General features: G+C 36.6%; 3 protein-coding genes and 1 pseudogene across 3 annotated transcripts; all 4 read left to right on the top strand.

The window, feature by feature from the left end:
* The first annotated feature begins 8,871 nt into the window (after positions 1-8,871).
* On the top strand, positions 8,872-9,666 carry LOC147298637 (co-chaperone protein p23-1 pseudogene; annotated as a pseudogene).
* Positions 9,667-16,789: 7,123 nt separating this feature from the next.
* LOC147298636 (uncharacterized) lies at positions 16,790-18,355 on the top strand. Its single transcript, XM_086256103.1, has one exon. The coding sequence runs from the start codon at positions 16,790-16,792 to the stop codon at positions 18,353-18,355; it is 1,566 nt and encodes a 521-aa protein (XP_086112229.1).
* LOC147298635 (uncharacterized) lies at positions 16,790-20,206 on the top strand. The gene is made up of 3 exons (XM_086255988.1): positions 16,790-19,232; positions 19,327-19,438; positions 19,538-20,206. The coding sequence occupies exons 1-3, from the start codon at positions 18,361-18,363 to the stop codon at positions 20,204-20,206; spliced, it is 1,653 nt and encodes a 550-aa protein (XP_086112114.1). The 5' UTR covers positions 16,790-18,360.
* Positions 20,207-21,355: 1,149 nt separating this feature from the next.
* On the top strand, positions 21,356-22,913 carry LOC147298634 (uncharacterized; the record flags this gene model as incomplete). The annotated part of the gene is made up of 5 exons (XM_086255879.1): positions 21,356-21,421; positions 21,517-21,630; positions 21,720-22,163; positions 22,298-22,549; positions 22,653-22,913. Coding segments are annotated over 5 exons (1,137 nt in total), but the record flags the coding sequence as incomplete, so codon positions are not given.
* Between the last annotated feature and the right edge of the window lie 4,510 nt (positions 22,914-27,423).

Here is a 27,423-nt window from a genome sequence, read left to right as displayed (position 1 = left end):
TAATCGAATCCGTGTTAAAATTTCGGAACCCCTAAAAAACGAAATTTTCGACGAAATTTCGCCGAAAACTTCGAAATTTAAACCCTTGATTAGGGCACATGACCAATATGTCTTATCTGATGTGACAAATACACATCACTATTTAACTTTCACATTAAAATTATCATTGTTATGAAAAGACTATTTTATCCAACTCAATTTTAATTCAAATTAATTAATAAAGATCAAATATGTATTATTTATTTTCTTTAGCCCTAATTCTTTCTGAACCATGAGAATGATGAGGCGGTGGCTGGGAAATAAAGGTTGATGTGTGCTTGCTTGATGAGAATGGTCAGGATTGAGATTTAAATAATTCAATAAAAAAGTGGATGTAATTAAGAAATTAAGAAATTCAAAAACTTAAGAGTTAAAGATAACTTTAAAGATCGAGTTTTAATGAATTGTTTCTAGAAAAGAAGATCATTATCAAATGTCAAGCAACTAGATTAACTTTGGAATGATTTGCAAAGAAGAAAGAGGGTTTTTTTTTTGGAAAAATGTTAAAATGGTCTTTTTACAAAAATGATATGACAGATGAATTATGATATGTCAAATATTTGAATTGATATGTTATTAGGGCGCTCTAGCATTGCCCTTATCCTTTATTATTTCACATTAGAATATATCTTGACCATTTCACTTTCCCACTAATACATTATAGAGTTTCTATCATTAATTAGATGTGAATCTGTGATTATATATATGTCATTCAGTCACTGTACAAAAACAAATTCATCATGATATAGGGTCCTCTAAATGAATTAACCTAGTCCCCATTCCGATATATGCTTAGTTACCCTATAAACTACACCAAATACTTGGCGCAGTACTTTACAGCTAGCTAGCTACAGGGTATATAATACTTGATGATTTACTTTACAGCTTGGTACTAGCTAGAATATCGATCTAAGATCCCCTAAACCAATTTAATAACTATATTCAATGTATCATTCGCTAAGCAAAATACAGAGGATCCCACATTAAGTGCCCAATTTGCTTTAGATGGTTAGCATTATGCCTTCATTGTGTTGAGCATGAAAACTTGATTGCACAAATTAATCAAAGCCACTGCGCGCAAAACCAATTTTAAGCAAAATACAGAATATTAGCTGACCTGTACTGTTCTTAATTTGATTATATATGTCCATGACAATAAGTCTTATCCAGCACTAACTAAACAATGAATTAATGAACCACGCCATTGAAATGGAAAAATAAATAAAAGGGATTCTAAATTACTACATAAATTGATAAACCCAGTTCTCATCTCCAAGCACTAAGTTCACTAACTAGTGAGGATATAGTTCGGTAATTAAGGAAGCCTCATTTTCGGAAGCTTTGACACCTCTCAATTACTCTTGGATCGATCGGACCCAGCTGTCACCTCTGAATTACTCTTGGATCGATCTGACCCAGTTGTCACCTCTGAATTATTCTCCCATCCCAAACACATGTCAGAACCAACACTACCGTGCATAAAAAATGCTGGTTGTGAGGTATGGGAGAGTGAGAGAGTAGCCATTAAGCATCAGAGCAACAGAAGCCATGGTTGGTCTGTCAGCTGGATTTTCTTGCACACATGATAGCCCAATGTCGATGCATCTCATTGTTTCAGTTCTTGAACCACTCCTCAATGTGGGGTCTGTTAGATTTGAAGCTGTCCCTTCCCTCGTTGCTCCAACTTTTCCATGCCTGCAATGATTTGTGAATATGCATGCAGAAACATATTTAGAGATCGATCAATTTCTTTCATTCGTTGCAGTCATAAATCAAACTATATATATTTTTACTTACATAGCTTAGAAGATTTTCTCCGTTGGAACTTGGAAGCAACTATTTTTATGTCCCCTTACTATCTCTAAAATTAATACACCAAAATTATATATACACATCTGACTTAACAGAAAAATATCCACGCATTGCATACTCTGAAGCCATATATCCACTGTATATATTAATCACAAAGTTCAACTAGCTTGTTGGAACAATGTGTATGTGGGTAATGGCTAGAGAGGAAAAAATGCTTCTAAGGCACGTTAAAATTTACGTTTTTCTTAAGACTTTATTTGCCCCCACAACAAGTGTGCAAAGGGGATATGCAAATAAGTCCCTAGGATACAATGAAGTCTAGCAATATGCTGATGTTGGTCTGCGTTTTGCACAACTGAAGACCAACCCAACACTCAAATGAAGGTTTTCAAGAGACTCAAGGTTTCTAGTAATTGTTTCTGCAATATAACCAAGGAGTAAAATTTCGGTTTCGAGGAAATTTTCGATGGAAATTTCGACGGAAATTTTCGTGGAAATTTCGATTAAAATTTCGATTTCGACAAAATTAGATAAAAACGACGGAAATTGCTATCAAAATACGGAAATTTTGAATGAAACTTGACCATATGCTTATTTAACATAATATCTACTATATTGATAAAAAACATTGAAGAAACCAAATTATATAGTAAGTTTTATGTAATATAAGATGAATATAATGCGCGCTGGTAGTAAATACTGTTAAAAAAAAGGGTCACTAATTAATAATTATATAAATAACACCTCAAATTTATTTATATTACAATTTTAAATCATGAATTAAATAAGTATTCAATACCACATAGAGTTTCTAGCAGGTTCAAAATTTTTGCTGTCTTCAGTATCATCATGTCCAGAGTAGGTGAATTGCGAAGAATAATCACCCCAAGATACATCTCCAGCATAACTTTGCATATAATTCCCAACATGCCAACCGTATGGATCAGGAGGTGGTATTTGTGGTGGGATTTGCCCATAGCCATACTCATTTGAAGAGCTACTGCCAGACTCACCTAAGTAAAAGGGATATGGTGGATAGACTATTGGAGGGTTTTGCCCATAATTGTAATTATCATCTGCTACCCCCATAAAACCAAAAGTGGTGGATAACGAATCCTCTTCTTCTGGTATCATACCCACATTACCTCTTTTCCTGCGATTGTAGTCCTTTCCATTGGCACCAATTCCCCGTCCTGCACGCCTACTCCCATGATCCTCATCTTGTGTTGCATGGGTGTAGTTTTCTTCGCCAGTAAATCGAATGATATCGTATTGATCATATCCAGTGTTATCTTCATTTCTACCACCACCACCACCCTCATCACCACCTCTACTTCCACTGTTGGTAGGTGTGTCTGATCCTGTGTTAGAGTTGCCTGATCGAGAAGGATTAGTGGGAACATTTTAAATACTCAACATAAATAATCAAAACTGCAAATTGAATTCAATACTCAACATACACGTATCCAACTAACTGAGTTTAGATTTGTATCTTACAATTATTTAAAATGTTTCTCCTGTTCCTTTGTGTAGGCCAGTGTAGTTATTGTAAATTTGTAATTATGATCTGCTCATCTGCCACAATATTGCAGTAGATCCACATCCACTCTTGTTTTGCTTTGGCTTGGATATATGATCTACTTTCTTCAATTTATATTTTTAGTTGTTCAATTCATCACAAACATAAAAATACATGAAGTATTAAGTATTAACATATTGCTTCTTTATATGAATTATGAAGAAAAATTAATAATACAAAAATGTACAGAAAGATTAAATTTAATAGTACAATACTACAATGTACAAACAAAATGGTAAAGATAGAAATATAGAATATAATCCATTATCCATCTCATATTTATTGCAACTTTGCAAGCAGTAGGCTAGTAGCAGACTAGCAGTACGCCAATACTAGCAGGCATATATATTATAATATTAATATATACTAATATAGTAATATCCATATTGCAGACTTGCAGACTAATGGAAGTTGCAGTAGCCAGTATCTTACATATATAATATATTATATATATATTGATACAAGATGTCAAGATCATTATAGATCAATAGATGTATACTACAAACCTTGCAGGGGTCTCGCGCCGAGGAAGAAAGTTACAGAGAAGGAGTTGCAACTTGCAAGCGGAGAAAAGAGAGAGAGTCATGCCGGAGATGGAGTCGCAGGCGAAGAAGAGAGAGTGAAGAGAGAGAGAGTCTCGCCTGTGATGAGGTAAGGGGAGAGAGATCTTTGGCAGGGGAGAAGACAGAGAGAAGAACTGAATAAAGATAGATCTAAGTGTGTGGTTGAAAAAGAGAGATCCGAGTGAAAAAGGAGAATACAGCCGTACAGCAAAATTTCGTTTAAATTTCGACGAAATTTCACAGGAATACACTTGAAGGAGGATCGAAATTTCGGCGAAATTTTCGAAATTTCGGCGAAAAATTACCGAAAATTAAGGGTTATGTAATAAAATTTCGGGATCCCAAAAAAACGAAAATTTCGGCAAAATTTCGCTGAAATTTTCGAAATTTCACTCCTTGCACTACAACAAATTTGACTTTTCATGACATTTAATTTATGGCGTTTTAAAAATCAATGTCATGAAAAGGCACTATTATGACGTTTTAAAATAAAACGCCATGGAATACAACATATAAGCTGTTAATCATGACAATCAAGCAAAAATGTCATTGAATAATGAAACAATGACATAAATATTGTGCCATAAAAATTAAAAAATGAGATGGCGTTTCTTCAACGTCATGGATACTTTGACTAAACCATGACAATGGAGAAATGTCATAAACTTGAATTCTAGGGCACTCTTTCAACGCCATGAAAAATCTGGTGAATTAAAAAAATTTTAGTCCAAAATATTTGCCTCCAACGGGCGGGATAAAAAATTTTCGCGGAAAAACGAGCCTCACCTACCACCAAACTCAGCCACACACTAAACCTCCACTCTCTCTGTCTGGGTTATCATTTCTATCTAAATCTTCACCCAGCATCGATCGTTTCTGCGAGCTTGCTTCAGCCCCCCCCTCGGCTCTCTCCCCTCAACCTAGCCCCTCCCCGCCCCTCACCCAGCCCCTGCCCGCTTGTTGTCACACATGTTGAAGAAAGGGTTGGAACCCTATAGAGAATGAAGAGGAGCCAAGGTGTTTCTCAGACGATTTCATCTTCACTGTTTCTCTGAAACTCTCACAGTAAGCTCCCAAAACTTTGAATTGTGAATGGTGTTGGAATCCCTAAATTTGGGGTTTTTTTTTTCTTGAACGTGTTTGATTTCTGAATGTTTTACGATTTCTGATTTCTAAATGTTTTCTGATTTCTGATTGTAAAACAATACCGTCATCGAAGAATTTCCTGATATTGCGTCCAGAAGTAGTGCAGGACGATCTACGATGACCTCGTTTAAGTCAAGGTTGGTTGGTTTGGTTGAGTTTTTGGCTTTATTTTTCTCTGGTCTTTGAGTACGTTGTATTGGTTTTGGGAATCTAGGTTTTTGTTGTGATAAACCTTTTTGAAGGTTTTGATGATTTATGGGTTTTAATTGGGTTGGTGTATTAGGTGCCAAATCTCAATTTTAGTGCCCCATTTAGGTTCAGTTTCATCTTGAAGCTCTGGTTCTCATTATTGGCGAACCTCTGAGTGTAAAATAAGCTGTAAGTTATTTGAGTTAATGCTAATGCGTCTGCAGTTATACATTTCTCTTACAACTCTAATTTATTTCACAACAACAATGTTCTTTGCTTTGTGTTTGTCTTTCAATGCCGAGCAAGTAGATTAGCAGTCTATTGTTTGTCAAATTGTATATTCTTTGGACTAAAGAACTTGAGACAATTTGTTCTGCTATTGTGCTAAATATATATATATACAAAGTTGTTGTACAAATTCATGTGTGTGATTGGAGGTTGTCTTATATCAATGTGTTATAATGGTTGGAATTACAGTCTATTCTAGGAGAAGACATATAAAGCAATAGCATTGATGAGAATTGTTATTGAGAGAAATGGGACTTAATATTCTGGATATTCATTTGTTAGCATAGGAGGGATACAAATTTCAATATTATAGGTTTGGTTTTAATTGTGATTGTCCAATAGGCAAGGCTTCCTTATTTTTCTGAAAAACATCATTCTGCAGCGAGTCTTACGTAAGTTTGGTATTTTATTTTTTCTCTTCCACCACCTTATTTTTCTGTAGAACATCTGAAGATTGGATGCCAACATGAAGCATTGAGACTTGTAGCACTCTATTGTCTCAGGAAATACAATATTTACAAGAATGTAATCATGGACAATTATTAGCAGTACATAAATCCAAGTAAGAGAATCTGTTGGCAATGTTTTAAATATTACACATGACTGAGATATGAATTTTAAACTATGACTCATTTGAGCCGTCCTACATTAATCACCTGGAAAAATAGTTGATGGAGGAAAGAATGTAATAATTGTGGTAGGTTTAAATAGGAAACCCTTGGTTATATATAGTAGGTGATCTCATTTGTTGATTTGGAGGCACTGCCCATTATTTTGGGTTAATTATATGTAAGTGTCCTGGAGGACTGGGAGAAGGGTGTGGGTAATTTTGGGGGACGGGGGATGCAAGGGGTTTCAACTAACATAAACATTGCAACTCATAGAAGCCATTGATTAAATTGTTTCTTTTATTTTTGGATCATCTAATTGGTAGGGGACACCCAAGCATATGATATTGCACTCATTGGACAGTCATAAAAACTTTTCGATCTTCAACAAGAGGAAGGATATATTAGTTGGTGATGATTTATTTCTTAGATCTTTTTTTTTTTTTTATGTTTTTTCTTTTTGGTTTTTGTTTCTATTTCTTCATTTAGAACTCCTTTCTGGGAAAACAATGTTTGCATGTCTTCACAAGGTTATTGATGAACCATATTGTTATTAGACTTTTAAGTTTAGATTTAAAGTATTTATAAAGAATCCATAGCTTTGGGTACATACATGACAGGGAGAACTATCACCTGATATATAGTTGATGACCTAATATCAGTTGATGAGACCAATTTATTATTAGACCATCAATTTAGATATAAAGGCATGTTAATTAGAGAATCAATAGGTTTAGGTTTAGGTGCATACAGCACCATTTGCATAATAAGCAGTGGTAACAAGGAGTTTCATTTTGGCCTCTTACACTAAATGTTTTTCTGAAACCTAAAAGAGAAGGCATTTTACTTGCATGCAAAAAGTTAATAAGTGGATCATAAGTGTATTTCTTATTAGTGTGTGTATATATAATATGAATAAATATGAGTGTTGTCCTGTGCTGCAATTGAGGAATTTTATGTTATGGATTTAAGATTGCTGAAGCTTTCCATTATGTTTCTAGGTACAAATCCAAGTCTGTTGCTATAAAAATTATACAGCCAACCAGAACATCAGCTGTTTATCCTGAACGTAAGAAAAAATTTCAGAGGGAGGTTACATTGCTGTCAAAGGTGAAACATGAAAACGTCGTGAAGGTATGAAACTTATTTTATTAGATCATAGTTGTGGTAAATAGATGTGAGATGGATTGCTTCTGAATATGTTCTGCCCTGGCTGTAGTCAAGGTCTGGAACTTTAATTTGTGCAAATCATATGTTCTTAGTTTAAAAAAGCTTATTAAGGATGAATAAGAGTTGGACAACTTTTCCCAGGTTTCTCAAAATATCTAACTCCATAGATAGTTTAGGGACTTATTTAGAGTGGATAGTAATATATATATGTGTTTTTTCTTTCTTTGTAGGATTAGTCGGGAGTACCAAGAATTACAGAAATTTCAAGATTATTGAATTTTGGTTTGTATTAAATTAGAATTGCAATGCAAACATGTGGGTTATATTTTTCTTTATTGTTTCTTTCATTTTCGAAATGTAAACGCATTGACTGAGATTCACACTTTAGAAAGCATATAATAGTGAAATTTTACTTGCATCTACAGATCCGACAACACTTATATATACATCATGTTGCCTTGGACCAGATTGCTATAAAGTTTGGGTGCAAGACATTGTAGTTCCTCAAGTGCCATTGCTCATGAGTTCACGTGAATTTTTCATTCTTGATGATGCTTTGGGAAGCACTGTTGCTTGGCCACACAAGTATATATTATAATGGACTGATGTTTGAGGTAATATCCAAAGACTTTGGTCCAGTTATGGCTTTCTATATTGTCAATCTTTAATTTTCTTGTTGTTAAGGTACAATATGAACGATGTGATTGTAGATCTAGAAGTAATTGCTAAGGACACTAACTAGTGGAAAAGGTTTAAGGGTGTGGTCATCAACTTTCTATAAAATTCAGCTTCCTGTTTCAAAATACAAAGAGATAAAGTTTATATTTTTGGAAGATTATATAGTGATTCTTTCAATTGATATTGTACTATTTGTGAACATATTTGGAGAAAATTCCTTTGTCAAATTATATAGTAAAAAGGAAGAAAACAAAAAACAAAAGGAGAGGACACAAGTCTCTGCTTTTTGTGACTGTGAGGCAACTGCAGCCATGTGAGGTAGCTGCAGGCTGCTCTCTTTATATTATTAAATAAAACCTCTATTTTTTTGGTGAGGTTATTTAATTTTCAGTCATTTAGAATGTCTCACATACTCTGAAAATAAACCCAACTAGAAAATATATATCCCTGTTATGACAAAACATTAATTGAATGATATCTTGTCTGGATTGGAGAAATAGAATGGCCATAAGAGTTTAAGATCATCCTGGGACTTTCTGATCAGGAAAACCATGCATCTTGATCCTGACCAAATATTTAATTTTGTACAAGGTGCTAGGGAAGCATATATATTCATGTAGACATTTATTGCAGAGAAAAAAAATATGTCTATAAATGTACGTATGTTATTGGATTTCCTCAATTTCTTAACAATTCTTCTTGCTTGGAAAAAATAACAAATTAATAGACATTTATTACATGAATACCTTAAGTTTGATGATTCCCTATGCATCAAAATATAGGGTACCTATGAAGTAAACGCTGTGTCTCTCTGATAATCAATTACACGCCAAGATGAGCCGACATCCAAATGTGAAATGGGCCCAGAGGTCTGATATAGTCTACATAACTATTGACTTGCTGGATGCTCAGGATGTGAAGCTTAAGCTGGAGCCTGAAGGAAAGTTTTTGTTCTCTGCTACCACTGGAACAGAGAAGACACCTTATGAAATTGACCTTGATCTCTATGACAAGGTTGATGTAAATGAGAGCAATGCTAGTGTTGGCTTGAGAAAAATTGTTTAACTAGTGAAAAAATCTGAGAATAAATGGTGGAGCAGATTGATAAAACAACAGGGAAAAGCTCCTGTGTTTCTGAAAGTTGATTGGGATAAATGGGTTGATGAAGATGAGGAGGAGGAGGTGCCAGAAGAGAAAGGAGGAGCTGGACCTGATATGGACTTTGGTGGCTTTGATTTCTCTAAGCTAAACATAGGTGGTGGCGGTGGCTTGAATCCTGATGCTCTTGGAAAGTTTGATGCAGAAGATGATGATAGTAGTAACACTGAAGATGAAATTATTGAACAAGCACCACCTGCTGCTGGGGAATCTGATGCCAAACCTCCTGTGGCTGCTGAACATAATTCAAAAGCCTCTGCCTGATGCAAAAGCTTTGAAGTGGCGGGTGCAATGCAAAGGTTGAAGGTTGAAGCCTTTCTTACAGCGTCTTAAGATGTTAAGGTATCCCTGTTTTGACATGCAGTTGAATCTGGTTTACTGCCTGACATACAAACTTTGTTAATGCTTTGTTTCACCTTCACAAAAGTATTATTTTTGTTTCAAAAAAAAATATAGGGTACCTATTAAAAAACTCAATTAAGCTTAGGATTTCCTTTACAAGTCAAATAAAGCCTAAGAGTAACTGAAAATATTTGTTAGAAATACATTCTGATTGTCCATTTTTGAACATTTGAGTTATGAAAACGAAACAGAACTCAAATTAGAAATCAGAATTGTGGTGTTTGAATCAATAGCTGAACAATTTACGGCTTTTTTTGGTGTGTCTATTTTCAAATGAATTAAGGATTGAAAGAGACTATTAATTTCTGACCAATACAAGTTTTATTATTTGAGATGGGTATGGTACTTTGGTCTGGTTTTGCTCAAATCAGAATTATGCACATTCCCCACACACACACACACACACACTAGTCATTACTGTTTTTAGGGAAAAAATTGTAATGTTTAGTAGGACTTGGACTACTTTGGTGTTCATTTCCAAGTTTGCCCATCACCAGTGTATTAGCTACAAAAGGGCTGAGCCTTAAGTCCCAAATTTATATGTGCTTGAGAATTGAGAATAGAAAGTAGGCTTGGAAAATCCCAAATTTATTTGTTTTGCTGGAAGACTTCAACCTCATAATTTATATCCTCTGCAACATCCTTGTATAATTTACTAGCTTTGATTAATTAAAGCTTTGCCTTGAGTTTAATCAGAGTTTATATCAACTGGGGATTTAGTTTTTCATACATTCATATGGCTAGTGACTTGATGAGCTTCATTTTTTTCATCCAAAAGCCTATTTGCTCACACTTGTTGTTATCATTGTCACTGCAGATCAAGAAGCAAAGAGTGGAATTATGTGCTCACACCTTCACAAGTAGTGCTACTTTTTGGACAGAATCATCCTCACTCAAATTACCACTAATAGGTTGCCTTTTGAGGTTATATATATGTGCTTTTTGGGTGTATGTACTAGCTAGAAACAATGTCTATTTTATTAAATGACATTTCATTATATGTATTAGGATTTCATTACTATATAATTATCCTTTTATTGTAATGGTAGAAAACCTTGAACAATTTGGTTGCCTTTAATGTGAATTCTAATTTGGTGTTATCATTCTTATTGGTTTATCTTTAGATTGCCATAATACATGCATTTGAAAAAAATTGATTAGTATTATTATTATTTTTTACAAATACACCCAATATTCCATGGCATCCATGTAAAGTCACCAAAAGCAATGACATTTCAAACATAGCAGAATTAGATGATCTAGGTCATCTAATGTTAAACTTTTTCATTGGCAATGTAAACAATGCCACAGAAAATCTTTTCATGACGTTTAAACCACGTCATTGAAACATTTTAACATGACATTTTTCAAGTGTCATTGGAGGCCCAATCTTTTCAATGGCGTTTAAATCATGCCATGTAAACGAAATTAGATGATAGCTACTGAAAGTCATCTAAAGTTAGCCATTTTAAATGACATTGGAATAACGCCATGGAAATGTTTTGCATGACATTGATCAAACGCCATATAATTGTACCCTTTCAATGGCGTTGAAGCCATGCCATGTAAATTCTTTAGATGACATATACTGAAAGTCGTCTTAAGTTAACCATTTTCAATGACAATTCATTAACGCCATGGAAAGTTTTTACATGACACGAATCAAATGCCATAGAAAGTGTGGAAGGATGACAATTTTTCAACGTCATGGAAACTGTTTAAGATGGCGTTTTCTGGGTGCCGTAGTAGGGTCACCCTTTCCATGGCACCGGTATCTAGGACGTGGCTTGCGGCGCCTGAAAAACGCCATGAAAACCCTTCCATGACGTTTTTCAAACGTCATGGAAAGGGTTTTTTGTTGTAGTGTTGAATATAACAATTACTAGATATATTTTCTAGAATTAAACTATAGTAAAGGCTTGTTAGAAATCTCAAAGGAGATGAAAGCACAAGAGACAAGAGAGGAAATAGAATTTTCGGATGTAATGAATCTGCAGGAAATCATCTCTTTATATAGAGATGATGTACTTTTCCAAGTGGTGTAATACCTTTTCAGATTTTTGGGTTACCACTCTTTATTAAGAGTTGTCAATTGCACCATGAAAGGTTAATTTCATGCGGTTATACAGCCACCACTTTACTAAATCCTCTTCCTATCTCATATTATGAAAATATATCTAACACAAGTTAGGTAGATGGAGCATGTTGTGGTACTTACGAGGTCCCTACAATCTGACTAGTATTGCCCTGTGTTTGATCAAGTACGAACAATCTTGCCATACCAAAATCTGAAATTTTTGAGTTCATTTCAGCATCTATTAAAATGTTACTAGTCTTGAGATTGCGATGAATAATTCTTCGACAAAAATCTTCATGAAGATAAATGAGCCCTTGAGCAATGCCTACTATAATTTTATAGCGCATATCCCAATCCAACTGTGCACTCTCGGTTGGCTCTCTCTCTCTCTCTCTCTCTCTCTCTCTCTCTCTATATATTCATGCAAAATAAGATTTCGCCATTTCGGTTATATGTCATGTTTGTTGCATGTCACACACGTAGATTTCCAAATAGCATTTTGATGTTAATAAAAAAAAAAAAAAGAGTAGAATTCTAGCCATACCAAATACATGTGGCCTTATCTTGAGAGCATTTTCGAAATTGATCACAACAAACCCCATTTAAAAGTCTGATTTTAAAAATTTAAAATGACTTGGGGGGCCCAAGACCCACAGAGAATAACTATAACAAAACTAGCAAACAACACTCTTGGGCCTAGAGACTCCGAGGAGGTCCACAAACAAAAACTTCTTGACAAGATTATGATGATAATGGAAGTAACATAACCTGAGTAATGCCAAAGAGTCCGTAAAATTGAGGCCCACCCAGCTTGATGGAGCTCAGTGAGCTGATATTTTACGAAGGGAATTTTAAATTCATCCAAAAATTTAATGAACATCATATGAGATGAGTGGTATCATTGACTAGTGCAAGGTCTCTTCTGCATAGAGCAATTGCAATAACTTTGTTGGGGTTTTCTCCAGGAGAAATGTAAAAGCCGTCATTGAATTGGATGTTGGAATTGGAGGAGAGGATGGTATTGAGGTAAAAAAAAAAAAAAACCAAGAATTTTATTACTTGTTTACAAAAATTCAAACATCAGGAAATTACTTCAGAGATCTTAAGTTTGAATATGCATGTCATCCTCAATAAAAAAAAAAAAAGAACAACTATAGACATATATATACGGAGAGAGAGGGAGAGGGGGAGAGAGGAAGAGAGAGAGAGTGAAGTTTCATTAATAAGAGATTCCTTACATAAGTGTCAAGGATCTCTTGTGAGGCCATCAATTCTGCATTATAGTTCGATGATTGAGATTTTTTATTTTTTAAATCTCTATTAAAGATTTAAAGGATTCATCGTTAAAAAAAAGAGACAAATAGGAGACCATTCAAATATTTAATTAAATAATGATAATTTCAATAATGTTTATCATAACAATTATATTTGCCTATTTATTTTGTCATAGTTGAAAGTGTTAATGATTTCCAAGTCGTCTAATTTCTTCAACCGATGATTCTTGAATAAAGATTTAAAGTAAATGGCTTCGATATCAAACTACAATGAAGAGTAGACCTCACAAAAAATCTCTTAAATAAGATTCTTAATCTCTTACTAGCAGTGTTTTCAGACGCAAAAACATGACGCGAGGCGTTTTAGTCGTAGAAGGCGAGGCGTAAGCCTCAACGTGTAAAGGCGTAAGCTTTTTGGAATATATTTTTTATAATAAAAAAATTATAAACATATATATAAACATATATAAATAGGTAAATATATATATAAGTATATATATAGAACATAAGACCAAACCCATGTTATAAGTATATATTTAGGTAAACATATATATAAATAGGTAAATAGGTAAGTATATATATATATATATAAGTATATATATAGAACATAAAAAAATTAATATTTTAAAATGTTTTTGAATTAAAAAATAAATAAAAATTCTTCTACCTCCCTTCCCCCCCACCCTGAGCATCCCCCACCCCAAGGTCCCCAACCCAGCAGTCCAGCACTATCCCCACCCCACCCCACCCCACCCCACCCCATCACCCCATCACCCTCACCCTCACCCAAGCCCAACCCAACCCCCTCCTCTTCACTCGTGGAACCAGGAGGCACTTCCAATCCTTCACAGTCTCTTTGGGGTGTCTTCTCTGATCTTCTTGGGGGAGAGACTGCGCGGACCGATCTTGGGGGGGGTGAGCGAACTGGCAGCGCCGACGTCGCCTCTGGTGACTCGGACGTCGACGTCCACCACCTGCGATGGGTTGAATTTTGGCGGCATGGGTTTTGCGGCGCTTTGGTTGCGTACGCCTTCAACGCCTTCATTGCCTTGCCGTCGCGAGGCGTACGCCTTCAACGCCTTTTCGTCGCCTTTCAATCGTTTTACACAGTCCGGCGACGTCGTGCGCAATCGGCCGCCGCCTCGCCATGACTCGCGCCTTGAGGCGCGCCTGAAGCTCGCCTTTAAAAACACTGCTTACTAGATAAGTAAGATTATCTGTTAGCGATAGAGCAAGTCTTACAGTAATAAATGGGCATCTTGATCCATCTGCTGTTGTTGTGGATAAATCTTGGTTTGAAGGCCAATGGCATTTGGGCTAGCAATTGAAGGGTTGTCAATCCTTTATCTTCCCTTCGTTTGCCAAGATGCTTGAATTTGGTAAATAACCAAAGAGCAGTGTCTGCATGCATTGGAAATCCAAAAGATGAGGGAATCTATTAATGTATAACATAAGCCAAATATGAGAGTAGGTACATTTCTTAGAGAAGAGAAAAGCTAGAGAATTAAAATCAAAAGGAATCCAACATATATTTGCATGTACGTCAAGGGTACGTATGGAAGAGATGAGATACCAAAATGTTGGCATGGGAAACGACGGCTATATGAAGAATATATGGACATATCATCAACTTGTCTGTGGAAGTGCTTCGGGAAATCGACTCTGTCGGCGAAACACATGAGCAACTTTGTGGAACCAAAAGCAGCAGCCCCGTAGACAGGGGTTTCTCCCAACTCGTTGGACTTCTCTAGTACGTAGACGTCCACTGCACTCAGGCATGTGATGTCCAACAAGAGTTGTGCTGCTTCCAGAAACCAGACGTAACCACCTCGTGAAGAACGTTGTTTCCATGGCAATTATACGACATCAAGGCATCACACTTGTCCTCATCAGTGGGTAAACAGATCAAGCAATCTCTCGAGCACGTCTTTGCCTCTCCGGATCCTCAAGGCTGCATCGTGAAATACAGTGTCTTCGTCCAGTGTCAATGCGGTCAGTAACTGGTGCCTGTTCCCCTTGAAGTGTCGTATCACGTTTTCCCAGTCGTTTTTCATGGCCCAGTCATAGGGCTCCTCCATTCCTGCATATGGACTTTCGTCATTCCTTCTCTGCTGCTTGCGAACCTCTATCATATCTCTTCCATCTCTATATTTACCTCCATCTCTAGATTTTCTACAGATCTTACTTACGTACGTGACCGCACTATCAAGTTTTGGCCATTGCTTTCTTATATAGGCGAGCTAGCTAACTAGCTACTTCTGCCTGCTTGCAATCACGATCACGATTATGTAGTACCTTCTATACGAATTTTGTAAAATGGCTCGCATATATATTTTCACTACGCCAAAAACCTTGATAGACATCACTTGTTTAATATCAGTTTTGGTAAAAACTGATATTAAATAATTTTAGATATCAGATGTTTTTTCCGACGATATCGTAATTTATTAAGATATCACCTAATAATTTTAAATAATTTTTGCGATATCTTAATTTTTGCATTTTGATTAAAAATGGATATATAAACCGTTAACTGATAACTTTGTTTTATCTAAAAAAAAGAGGCGCATAATTTTCCCCCCAACTTAAATTTTACCCAAGACTCAGACACACTCCCTCTCACACTTAGACACATTAATTGACTCACAGTACACATTCACTCACGCCCAGCCCGTACGTACTCCTCTCTCGTTCTCATCCTCACTCAGTCGACGTTGCCTTGCCGCTGACCTGGCCGGCGTCGCGTGCATCTGTGGTGGTGTGCATTGCATCGGTGGTCGCGTGCGTCTGTGGTGGTGTGCGTCGGTGGTCGAGTGCATCTGTGGGCTCTCTTTCTCGTTCTCATTCTGGGTTCTCCTTCTCGATCTCTCGTCGGTAATTAATTTCTCTTTGTCCTCTTCTCACCACCTCATCCTCATGGGTTCATTAGCTGAAGTTAGGGTTTGATGTTCTTGAGGTTTTTCTTCAAATTAGGGATTTTTTAGGTTCTTTGGTTTCTTGAAATTAGGGGTTTTCTATGAATCTAATGGAAAATCTCTCTTTTGTTGATGGAGAAAACATAGATATTATACACTAATTATGAGATAAAAGATGGGAGGGGGATTGGATTGCTCTCAACTATTATAAGCTTTATGTAGAAATTGCAGATGACAAATTAAATGGGCTGATACATGGATTCCGAGATAGCAGAGATCAAGACATATATAATACTTTTAATTGAATTTCATTAGTTGTTAAAAGTTTGTTAATGAGTCTACTACTTCTGCAATCACCTTGTGTTTGCCATTAGATTTAATCACTTAGCTTTTAAGAAATTATGCTATTCAAATACTTGGTTCTGAAGAATGGTTGCCTGGGCTTGTTTTTTTGGTCTGGTCTAGTGTTTTCTCGAAATGTCCCTATTTTCATGCTTACATAAACGTGTGGTTCCTAATCCTTAGGCTTTAATGCAGAAATGGTCTTTCATATTTGTAACTATGCCTATGTTAGAGTTTGGACATTTTTCTAATTAACTATGTATCATTTGTTTTCATGGCAGTTTTAGAGAGGATATAATAGAGTACTTACAATCCCTACAGGAGTTGCTAACAAAGGTATTCTTCCCAACTATTTTCTTTGATCACATTCATGATAGGACTAAATTGTCTTTTAGTGCAACCTACTGTGAGTTAATAACATGTTTGACAAATAAATTGTGATATATATAGGTAGGTAGCTTTGAAAAGCTACAAAATTTGCATCTTAATTTACCTAATAGAATATTTAATTGGTTTATCTTTCTATGTGAAGTTGAGATATGAGATATCATGGATAAATCCTGGATACATGCTGATAGAAGGTCTATGGAGTATGAGGTGGGAGTTGAGAATTTTTTGAGGTTTGCATTAGGGAATGCTGCCAATTGTGACTACTTGCATTGTCCTTGTGTGAAATGTGGGAACTTGCGTAAATGGTCTGTTAGAGTTGTAAGGGAGCATCTGTACTTTAACGGTATTGATCAATGGTATGAGAAGTGGATATGGCATGGTGAAGAATCTGTTTTTGGAAGAGAGGGATCTGAACATGGTGTCTTCGGGTCTGAAACAGTTGACATGTGTGAAGGTGCCTATGATAATTTCTCCGAGGATCTAGATGAGTTTAGGAAATTTGTTGATGAAGGAGAGAGACCCTTATACGCTGGTTGTGAAACTTATAGCAAGTTATCTGCGTTGGTCAAATTGTTAAACTTGAAGGCAAAGCATGGGGTGACAGACAATTTCTTTTCTGATATGTTGGTTGCTTTTGGAGACATGCTTCCAAAGGGAAATGTTCTACCATTGTCTATGTATGAGGCGAAGAAAACATTGTCTGCTCTAGGAATGGATTACCAAAAGATACATGTTTGCCCGAATGATTGTATCTTATATCGAAATGAGTATGAAGATGCAACAAGGTGCCCCAACTGTGACCTTCCTCGGTGGAAGGTAAATAAGGGATTAATTGAGAAGGAAGGGGTGCCAGCCAAAGTCTTGTGGTACTTTCCACCCATTCCAAGGTTTAAACGAATGTTTAAATCTTGTGAGTCATCAAAGAACTTAACTTGGCATGCCGATAACAGAGCGAGTGATGGAATGATGCGTCATCCAGCTGATTCTCCAGCTTGGAAGTTGGTGGACCATAAGTGGCCTGATTTTTCTTGTGACCCTAGAAATCTAAGGCTCGCCCTTTCGGCTGATGGGATAAATCCACATAGTTCCCTCAGCAGCCGATATAGTTGTTGGCCCGTCATCTTGGTGACTTATAATCTTCCTCCTTGGTTATGCATGAAGAGGAAGTTTATGATATTAACATTGTTGATTTCTGGTCCTAGGCAGCCCGGAAACAATATAGATGTGTATTTACAACCGTTAGTTGAAGATTTGAAAGCACTTTGGAAGGGAATAGACGGAGTTTATGATGGATTCCGAAAGAATACATTTACTTTGAAGGCTGTACTTTTATGGACAATCAATGATTTTTCGGCGTACGGTAACTTGTCTGGTTGCACAGTTAAAGGCTATAAAGCATGTCCCATATGTGGAGAAAACACCGATTCTGATCGGTTGAAACACGGTAAGAAAATCTGTTTCCAAGGACACAGAAAATTCTTACCCCGCCACCACCCATATCGGAAACAAATGGCTGCTTTTAATAACAAGCAGGAATTGGGTGAGGCTCCTACACCTCTAACTGGAGAGGAAGTCTTAGAAAAGGTGTCGGGAATCAATTGTAATTTGGCAAGAAACAAGCAAAGAGCAGCGTGTGTGGCGAAACTCATACTCCATGTTGGAAGAAAAGATCTATCTTCTTTGACCTTGAATATTGGAAGTCACTCTATATTCGGCATGCCCTAGATGTAATGCACATTGAAAAGAACGTGTGTGAGAGTATAATTGGAACTTTACTTAACATTCCAGGGAAGACAAAAGATGGGGTGGCTGCCCGTTTAGACCTTATGGAAATGGGGGTTCGACTTGATTTGGCACCAGAAATAGGGAATAAGAGAACGTTTTTACCGGCAGCTCCATATACGCTGACTCGGGATGAAAAAAGAGCTATATGCAAGTGTTTGTTAGGAACAAAGGTCCCACAAGGTTACTCTTCAAATATACAAAACCTAGTGTCCATGGAAGAGCTGAAACTTTTTGGTCTTAAGTCTCACGATTGCCACATTTTGATGCAACAACTGCTACCGGTTGCCATACGTTCAGTGTTACCAAAGCATGTGAGATATGCAATCACTAGGTTTTGTTTCTTCTTCAATTCTCTTTGCAATAAAGTGGTCGATGTTTCGAAGTTGGATAAAATCCAAGATGATCTCGTTATCACCTTGTGTTTGCTGGAGAAGGTTTTCCCACCTTCCTTCTTCGATATTATGGTGCATCTAACTGTTCACCTTATTCGAGAGGTGAAATTGTGCGGACCTGTTTATTTTAGATGGATGTATCCATTTGAAAGAGGCATGAAAGTGTTAAAGGGTTATGTACGGAACCGTTTGCGACCAGAGGGCAGCATTGCTGAGGGTTATATTGTTGAGGAAGCTGTGGAATTTTGTTCGGAGTACTTGTCGAATCTGAAACCTATTGGACTTCCATCTTCTTCGCGCATGGGTATCCCAAACATGAGCAGACCGCTGTCCGGTGCTAAGGTATATTCAGTACAGCGTGAAGAATGGGAGCAAGCTCATCGTTTGGTTTTGGAGAATGCCTCAGAAGTGGAACCTTATGCCGAGTATGTCAATTTCTAGACTTAGCTTATTGTAATTTGATTTATTGTAAATTAAGTATCATATACATAGTTATGAGTTATTGTAATCTATTTGTAGATTACATAAGTCCTACTTGAATGATATTCATTCAAGTAAGAAAAAGAGTGAGAAGTGGCTGCTAGAAGAGCACAACCGGACATTTATCTACTGGTTACGTGCCAAGGTAAATGTGTAACATTTTGAAAGCACAGTAATTCACTAGCTAGTACACTCATTTGGTGCATGTCCAACAATTTTAATAAGTCTTCTTTAAAATTTATTTGACTAGGTGGCATATGATATCAATCATGAAGAAAAGGACATAACAGACTCATTGAGGCGGCTAGCTGAAGGTCCACCTATGAGTGTGCTAAAATATGAGGGTTATGAGATAGGAGGGTGCCATTATCACACCAAGGCACGTGACGATGTTCGTGCTGTTCAAAATAGTGGGGTGAGCTTGACAGCCACGACCATGCAGGTGGCGAGCGCGAAGGATAAAAATCCTGTATACACGAACATGTGTTTCTATGGGGTTATCAAAGAAATCTGGGAGCTTGATTACAATGTATTTCGGGTGCCTTTGTTTAAGTGTGAATGGGTAGAGAATAATAAGGGAATACAAAATGATGAGCTAGGGTTCACTTTGGTTAACCTAAATAGGATAGGTCATAAGAGAGATGTTTTCGCTTTGGCTTCCCAAGTGAAGCAAGTGTTTTATGTAGAAGACCCTCTAAACTCTAATTGGTCAGTGGTTCTTGCAGCCCCTAATCGTGACTTTAATGATAGTGCTTATGAGGCTGAGTTAGAGGACACAGTGTTTGACCACCAATCATTTAGCAATGGACTACCATCTGTTGATGATTTTGATGATCTCTTGGGTGAGGAAGTTGGCACATACAAGAGAGATAATTGTGAGGGTATTTGGATTGATTACTCCAAGAAAGCAAAGGATTAATTCATGTAACTATAAATGTATTTATGTAACTTGTGTTAAGTGTTAATGGTATGATATTCAGACTTTATTGTCCCCAAAATGTTATGTAATTTGATTATGTTAAAAGGTTCTAAATGCCAACAAAATTATCCATATATTTCTTAATCTATCTTTGTATATTTTTTGTCCTAACACTTGTTAGTTTCAACAGTTAGACAGCGAACATGGCTACACCAAGAAGAAAGAAAAGAGCTGCTGTCAAATCCAATGCCAAGTCAACAGCCAAGTCGAAGAAAGCTGCCACACCAAAGAAAGCTGCCACACCAAAGAAAGCTGTCACAGAGAAGAAAGCTGTCAAGTCACAATCCTACAAGGTATCAGCAGGGAAGAGTAATGAAGCAGATACAAGCAAGGATTGCTTGACCTCAGGGGAGACCATTACTGCTGCGGAGGGTAGCATGTCCTCTCGTGGTTCAACAAAGATGCATGACATGCTCGTGAGAAAAGCTTTAGGAAAAAAGCTGAAGGTGGAGTACAGTCCGCATGGGGTTCCAGTAGGAGCAACGCGTCTAGTACTAGCTTCCTACATAGGGGTTGTGACCCGAACCACAGTGCCCATCACTGATGAAATGTGGCCGAAAGTGGATAAAAATCTAAAGCAAAAAATATGGGAAGAGGTGCAGGTAATGTAGATCTTAACCTTACTTAATTATTAAATAGGCTTCAATTCTGTATATTTAACCATATTTATAGATACATATATATGTTTTATGTGACCTTGATGTCTCACCAATGTGGTGTTGGTTGTAGGGTGCATTTGATCTTGACCCTACAAGCAGAAAAATGGTGTTGGCTTCTGCTGGCAGCAAGTGGAGATCGTTCAAGACTGCATTAACAAAAAAATTCATTTTGCCGTACAAGGACGATCCGAAAGCACTAGAAACCCCACCCAAGGTGTATGAGTTCATTCAAAAAGATCAATGGACAACTTTTGTGGCTACCAGGCTTACAGATGACTTTCTGGTATTTATGTTAAACACCTCTGGTGGTTAGATATTGCATTAATGATGGATATGTATAATTGTGTGATTTACCTATGACTTTGTCCTTAAAGGTTTGCCCAACTTCTTGTTCTAACTGCAGGCCAAACATGAAGCTCACAAACGAATAACAGGCAAGCGAAAATATCATCATAAACTATCGCGCAAGGGCTACATTGGGTTGCAGGAAGACTTGGTACAAGCTCCTCCATGAATAAACTGTCTTCTCTTTGCTTTTGATTAATTGCTCACTAATAATTGGTCTAACTTGCTGGTTGTATATATGGATAGAGGAAGCAAAATGTTGAGGAAGATGAGATGGACCGTTCCCTCCTATGGAAGAAAGCTCGTGAAGACAAGAATGGGAAGGTGGATGATGAAGTGGCAGTGGTTGCCAAAGTCATTGTAAGCAGCATATATATGACCAAGTGTAAATTAACATTGCCTAAGTGATTGCTATTATTGTAATTAAACTGATAAATTAATTTTTGCAGGATGAGTTGTTGGAAAAAAAGAATAAAGGGGAGCTGAAGATAGAGGGTTCTAAGGATATTCTAACAATGGCTTTGGAGACTCCCGAGCATTCTGGTCGAGTAAGAGCTGTTGGGGGGAATGTCAACCCTTCAACTTACTTCAACATTCCGAGAAAAGCGAGGGATACAATTTCGAAGAATGAGTTGTTGGCCATTCTGAAAAAAGAAAATCAAGATCTATTGGAGAGGATTCAAAAGTTAGAGGAAAAGGGTGCTAGGAAGGAACCGGTGACACCCAATATTGTTCAAGGTCAAGGTATGGTGTCCGATAAAGCAAGCTGCTTTTATGAGGACAAAGCTAAGTATGTGGATCTGCAACCAGATACTGAGGATAAACAAAATCTGAAAGTGCAAGTGGAAGTGGGGCTGGATATGGAAGATACAAATAATGCAGACACATTGAAGGTAATGAACCAGTAATTGCTAATATTTTCATATGACATACATCTATCTAGCAGACTTCAATTTCATGGTTATGCGACATTTAGCTCACAGTATTGGACTTTTATGGTTATGAGACATTTGTCATCTATTTTTAGGGGAAATCATGCATGCTGGCAGTGGGATCCATCAACAACATTGTCGCATATGGTACTGTCGTTGAGATGAAATCTGAGACCATACATGGTGTTCCTTTGGCAAAGGACTGCTTGCGGGTTTCAATTGACATGGCCACTAATGTGGCTGCTTTGCTTCCAATTCCTGTGGGTGACGAGTTGGTAAATGTTGGTCAAGCAGTTGGAAGCCATGTGGCTTGGCCGAGGGAACTTATTATCGTTCAGCAGGTGAAGGTAATTAAACTCTCCCTACTGTAATTTTTTTAAGTGCCAAGTATACACTTCATGAATATTGATCTAAAGACTCAAAACTGAGTGTTTGTATTTGACACCATAGAAACAAACAAGGCAGGTTCCTATGATGGTGAAGGAGTTATTCAAGAAAGATGACCTTGGGAAGAAAGTTCCTAGCGAATGCAAGCTGCTGTATCGTTTCGCGAGGGAGGCGATGGCTACATCTGGAAAGGCTCTCACAACTGACATAGATGAACAAGTGTTTGGAGCTGTCCGACGACTTTATATCCTGAAAGAGGATATTACTTCCGTTATGGAGATGTCAGAATTATCAGCCTCGTGCATAGTTGTGTACATGAGGTAATTTAGGGAATCGTTCAAAATGTTTAAATATTTTGTTGCCCTTTTAAAACACTGTGATTTAAAATAATTCACTTATATGAATAGGCACCTATTTGATAAGCTTGTGGATACAAACATGGTTGAAATGGTTGCTTTTGTGGATCCGGCACGCATATCTAAAGGAGTAGGAAATGCAGAGCGTAGATCAACCTACTTAGCAGAACGCTTTCAGCAAGGAAAATGTGATCGTGTCTTCTTAGTGCCGTACAATGCTGGGTAAGGGTTTTAATTTGGTTAAACTGACTTTGAGTCTATGTTCTGCTGCCTTAATCTATGCATGCTTATTATCATTTTTTCTCTTAGCTCGCACTGGATTTTGACAATTATCAATGAAGACAAAGACACGATATTTGTGTTGGACCCTCTTCCAAAACTGAACCAGGACGCAGACTGGAAGGAAGTTGTCAACACGTGAGTTGCTTTTTTGCCATTTTAATTATTAAAATGCATTGCAAATTTGGTTACATATATTGTAATTTAAACATACTGATATTTTGTTGATATATTAGTGCCATTCGACAATTTAATGTACTTACGGGTAGGAACAGTCGGAAAACAATACAGTGGAAGCATCTTTATGTAAGTATATATTATTTAATCTAGTGGTTTGTTTTTACAAATATTTCTATCATTGGAAGCATCATGCATAATAACCATCTGCATGTCATTAATTGGATTCTGATTTTGTGTAGTGTCCTAAACAACCTGGTGGAGTTGAATGTGGTTACTATGTGATGATGTATATGAAGGAGATCATCGAGGACACGAACCTGGGATTTGAGACCAAGGTAGGAATCCAATTGACTCTTTGTTTATTGGATCACTTGTGAGTTTTTGTGTGTAGTGCTTTGTCAATCTTTCATTTTGCATAAAAAATGCAAGCTAATGATTGGTACCTAGCTAGGACTGGTCAATGTATATAGTTAATGGATTGTTGGCTTTTGGATGTTTGATTGGCTAAACCCTTTATTTGATATTATTGGATATGTTTGGAAGTCTGCCTTCATCATTATTTAATTTATGCAAAATGCAGGATAAATGATTGCTGGTCCATTGAATGGAAGATGTATATACATATATAATAGATTGCACAGATAGGAACTATGGTATTTATGGATTTGAGACTACTACTTTGCATTTTTCATTTGAAGTTCAATTGGATCTACATACCTATTGGATGTCTGATAGTCTTGCCAGCTTTATTTCAAATATTGCATGTCTAGGTGACTTTGATAGCATGTAGGCTTATAACTTTATGCGCCTCTGCCTTCACTATTTTAATAGCTATATTGCATATATGTCTTGGTGATACTGTATGCAGCCTTATAACATGGCCAAGCTTAGTTTGAACACTTTAATTACTAGTTGTCTTTCAACTTGATTGGGCTTAATTATAGCATGGCCCAGCCTTATGCCTCATATTTATATATGTTAGGTTTATTTACTGTTTGTAATTGACTTGGTGCCTTCTGCATGTTTTTAAATGTTTGCAGTGGACTAATCCGACTAAAAAGCGAACCAGTTACACACAGGAGCAACTTGATCAGATCCGGATTGAATGGGGCAACTTTGTTTCTGCCAATTATATTCAGTAGATGACAGATGGAGTTGGTATGTGGGGTTTGGACATTTTGTGGATAAGTTTTTGAAGCTAGCTAGTAGTGCTGCCATATTTGCCAATTTTTTGTCAAGGAAGCTTAGAACATGTGTTAGACATTGGCATTTTTGTGTGAATATTGAAGCTGAATTATATATAACCAGGTGTTGGCATTTTTTGTGTGAAGAAAGGTAACAAGTGCTGCCAATTAATATTTTGTAAATGAAGGCAGCCTTTAGAAGTGGTGAATCATGCACCTATTTTTGTGCAAGTGCATGGGCTGATTATTGGTTTTTGTAAAGGGATGCTATGCATGGGCTGATTATTGGTTTTTGTAAAGGGATGCTATGCATGGGCTGATTATTGGTTTTTGTAAAGGGATGCTAGCTTAATTTAGATACTAGCTAGGATGGGATGATGTAATTCATTATGGATATATGCTCCATATTTTGGTGCAATGTGTAATCCTTTTTCGGAAAGTCTTGGAATACTTGTATTGGATATATGTTGGAATTAATGGTAATGGAATGGATTGAGATTGCACCAATTTCAGGCTTATATATATATGTAAATTTATATATTTTATATCAGGATTGTAGTACAAATTCGATAATAACAGTGACATTATAGCACAAATTTCATATCAGTTTATGTAAAAAAAAACCAATATCTAAGTAACATTACAATAACAGTAAATATAAAAAACCTGATGTCCAAAATGGTCTTTTATATCAGTTATATATCAAATACAGATGTTTTCGATACATTCAAAAATCTATGTACATCAGTTATAGGAGTATAAAACGACATCTAAGGTAACATTTCATATCAGTTTATGTTAAAACACAGAAATATAAAATAGCATAAATATCAGTTTACCAAAAACAACCAATATCTAAGTAACATTACAATATCAATAATTATTAACAAACCCGATGTCCAACATAGTCTTTTATATCAGTTACATATAAAATACAGATGTTTTAGGTACTTTCAAACAACCATTTACATCACAAAAACCGATATATAACATAATATAGAGATCTGTTCTTGTAGACTTAAACGATATCTAAACTAGTTAACAATATCAAAAATCACATAAAATATGATATGGAAATCATAAAAAAATACATTTAATGGGTTTTTCATATCGATAAATATATGAGAACGGATGTCTAAATCAGATTTTAGATCATTTACATAGTAATTAACGATGTCTTTAGTGTCTTTAATATCAGTTTCAGAATCTTAACGCTCCAGAAAATTGGAAAACGGATATCTAAAGGGACCATTGGACATCAGAATTTAAACAAAAAAGATGTCTAAACTCATTTTAGATATCAGTGTAATACCGATATCTTAAGTACGTACATTAGACATCGCCTGCCTAGACATCGCCCGAAAACATGAAAAGACATCAGTTATTCACTGATATATAAGGGGGGTATTTGGCGTAGTGTTTGCTTATTAACTTAATAGTTAACAAAGTTGAAAATTAAAGCATAAATCAATGTTAGGTTACTTTGTGTTTCATGTTTGCTCCCTACTTTAATTAATAGTATCTGCCTTTGTTTAGTTTATTTTTAGGCTAAAGTTCAATTTAGACACTCAACTATAGGGGACATTTCAATTGCATCCATTATTTACAAAATCATTCAAAAACATACTTCATATAAAATCTAAATTGAAAAAATGAATTTTTCTTCCTATTTTCCTTTTACCCCTCTCCACCTCCCATTCTTTCTCTCTTCCCTCTCTCCAGCCAACCCTCCCAACCCAGCCCCTCTCCACCGCAACCCCCGCCACAACCTTCCCGACCCCAACTTTAACTCGTGGGGGGATTGCGGCACCAGGGGGACCCACTGGTGGCTTTGGGTCACCGGGAAATGGCATGCCTTGGCAGGGCTAGGTGTGCACAGGGAGGGAGTCGCGCGGGAGAGGAGAGGGAAAAGAGGGTGGTCAGGGGGAGAAAGAGGAGCTGCGGGCTGGTGGCGATGCGCCGACTGGCTTGGCCGGAGTTGACCTGGTCACAATCAGACTGTGCTAAGTCACGCGAGACAGAAGGGAGACACGAGGAAGAAGAAGAAAAATTAGAGAAAAGAGAGAGAGAGAGAGAGAGAGAGAGAGAGAGAGAGAGAGAGAGACTCGGGTAAGTAGAAGGGGAGGGTCCAATGGATTGTGGTGGGGGTGGGGTTCGGCGAGTTGGCGGGAGAGAGAGAAGAGAGAGAAAGTGGGAGGTGGAGAGGGGTAAAAAAGGAAAAGAGGAAATTTTTTTTTTTTTTTCAATTTAGATTTTAGATAAGGTATGTTTTTGAATAATTTTGTAGATGATGAATACAGTTGAAATACCTCCTATAGTTAATTTAGTGTCTAAATTGAACTTTAGCCTTATTTTTATTTTTTATTATTTGTGTGCAACACATGCATGACTAGCTTGTACTGATTATATATGAGGTTTTAATTAATAAAAAAATTCAGAGTATTGTTGTGGCTTGTAGCTTTTGCAATAGAGAATGCATTTATCCTTACACACAACACTACTACAAAAATCGTCAAAGATGACATTGAAACCGTGTCATCTAATTCATTTGATGACACATATGAAATGAGTCATCTATGTGGGTGTCATTAAAAGTCTATAAACATGACACGCAAAAAGTGTCATTAAAAGTCTTCGATGACACAATTTATGTGTCATTAAATCTTATAAATGTGTCATTAAATCTAAAAGATGACAAATAAAAAGAGTCATTAAAACCCAAAAAAGAGTCATTTTATAGCAAAGATGACAGCTAAAATGAGTCATTGAAACTTTAAAATTATCCAAAAAAAAAAATTAAAATAACATCCTTCGAATACACACCACAAAAAGGTA

Source organism: Dryas octopetala, chromosome 1 (assembly GCF_963921425.1).
Source record: "Dryas octopetala chromosome 1, drDryOcto1.1, whole genome shotgun sequence".
Classification (NCBI taxonomy): Eukaryota; Viridiplantae; Streptophyta; class Magnoliopsida; order Rosales; family Rosaceae; genus Dryas; species Dryas octopetala.
Note: the sequence above shows the minus strand (reverse complement) of the source record. Positions and strands in the feature narration are given on the sequence as shown.

Excerpts from the sequence above, each read along its gene's own strand:
- LOC147298635 (XM_086255988.1), top strand. The coding sequence starts at position 18,361 with ATGCACATTGAAAAGAACGTGTGTGAGAGTATAATTGGAACTTTACTT. Across the intron at positions 19,233-19,326 it reads GAAGTGGAACCTTATGCCGA|ATTACATAAGTCCTACTTGA; the intron begins GTATGTCAATTT and ends ATCTATTTGTAG. Across the intron at positions 19,439-19,537 it reads GGTTACGTGCCAAGGTAAAT|GTGGCATATGATATCAATCA; the intron begins GTGTAACATTTT and ends TTATTTGACTAG.
- LOC147298636 (XM_086256103.1), top strand. The coding sequence starts at position 16,790 with ATGGATAAATCCTGGATACATGCTGATAGAAGGTCTATGGAGTATGAG.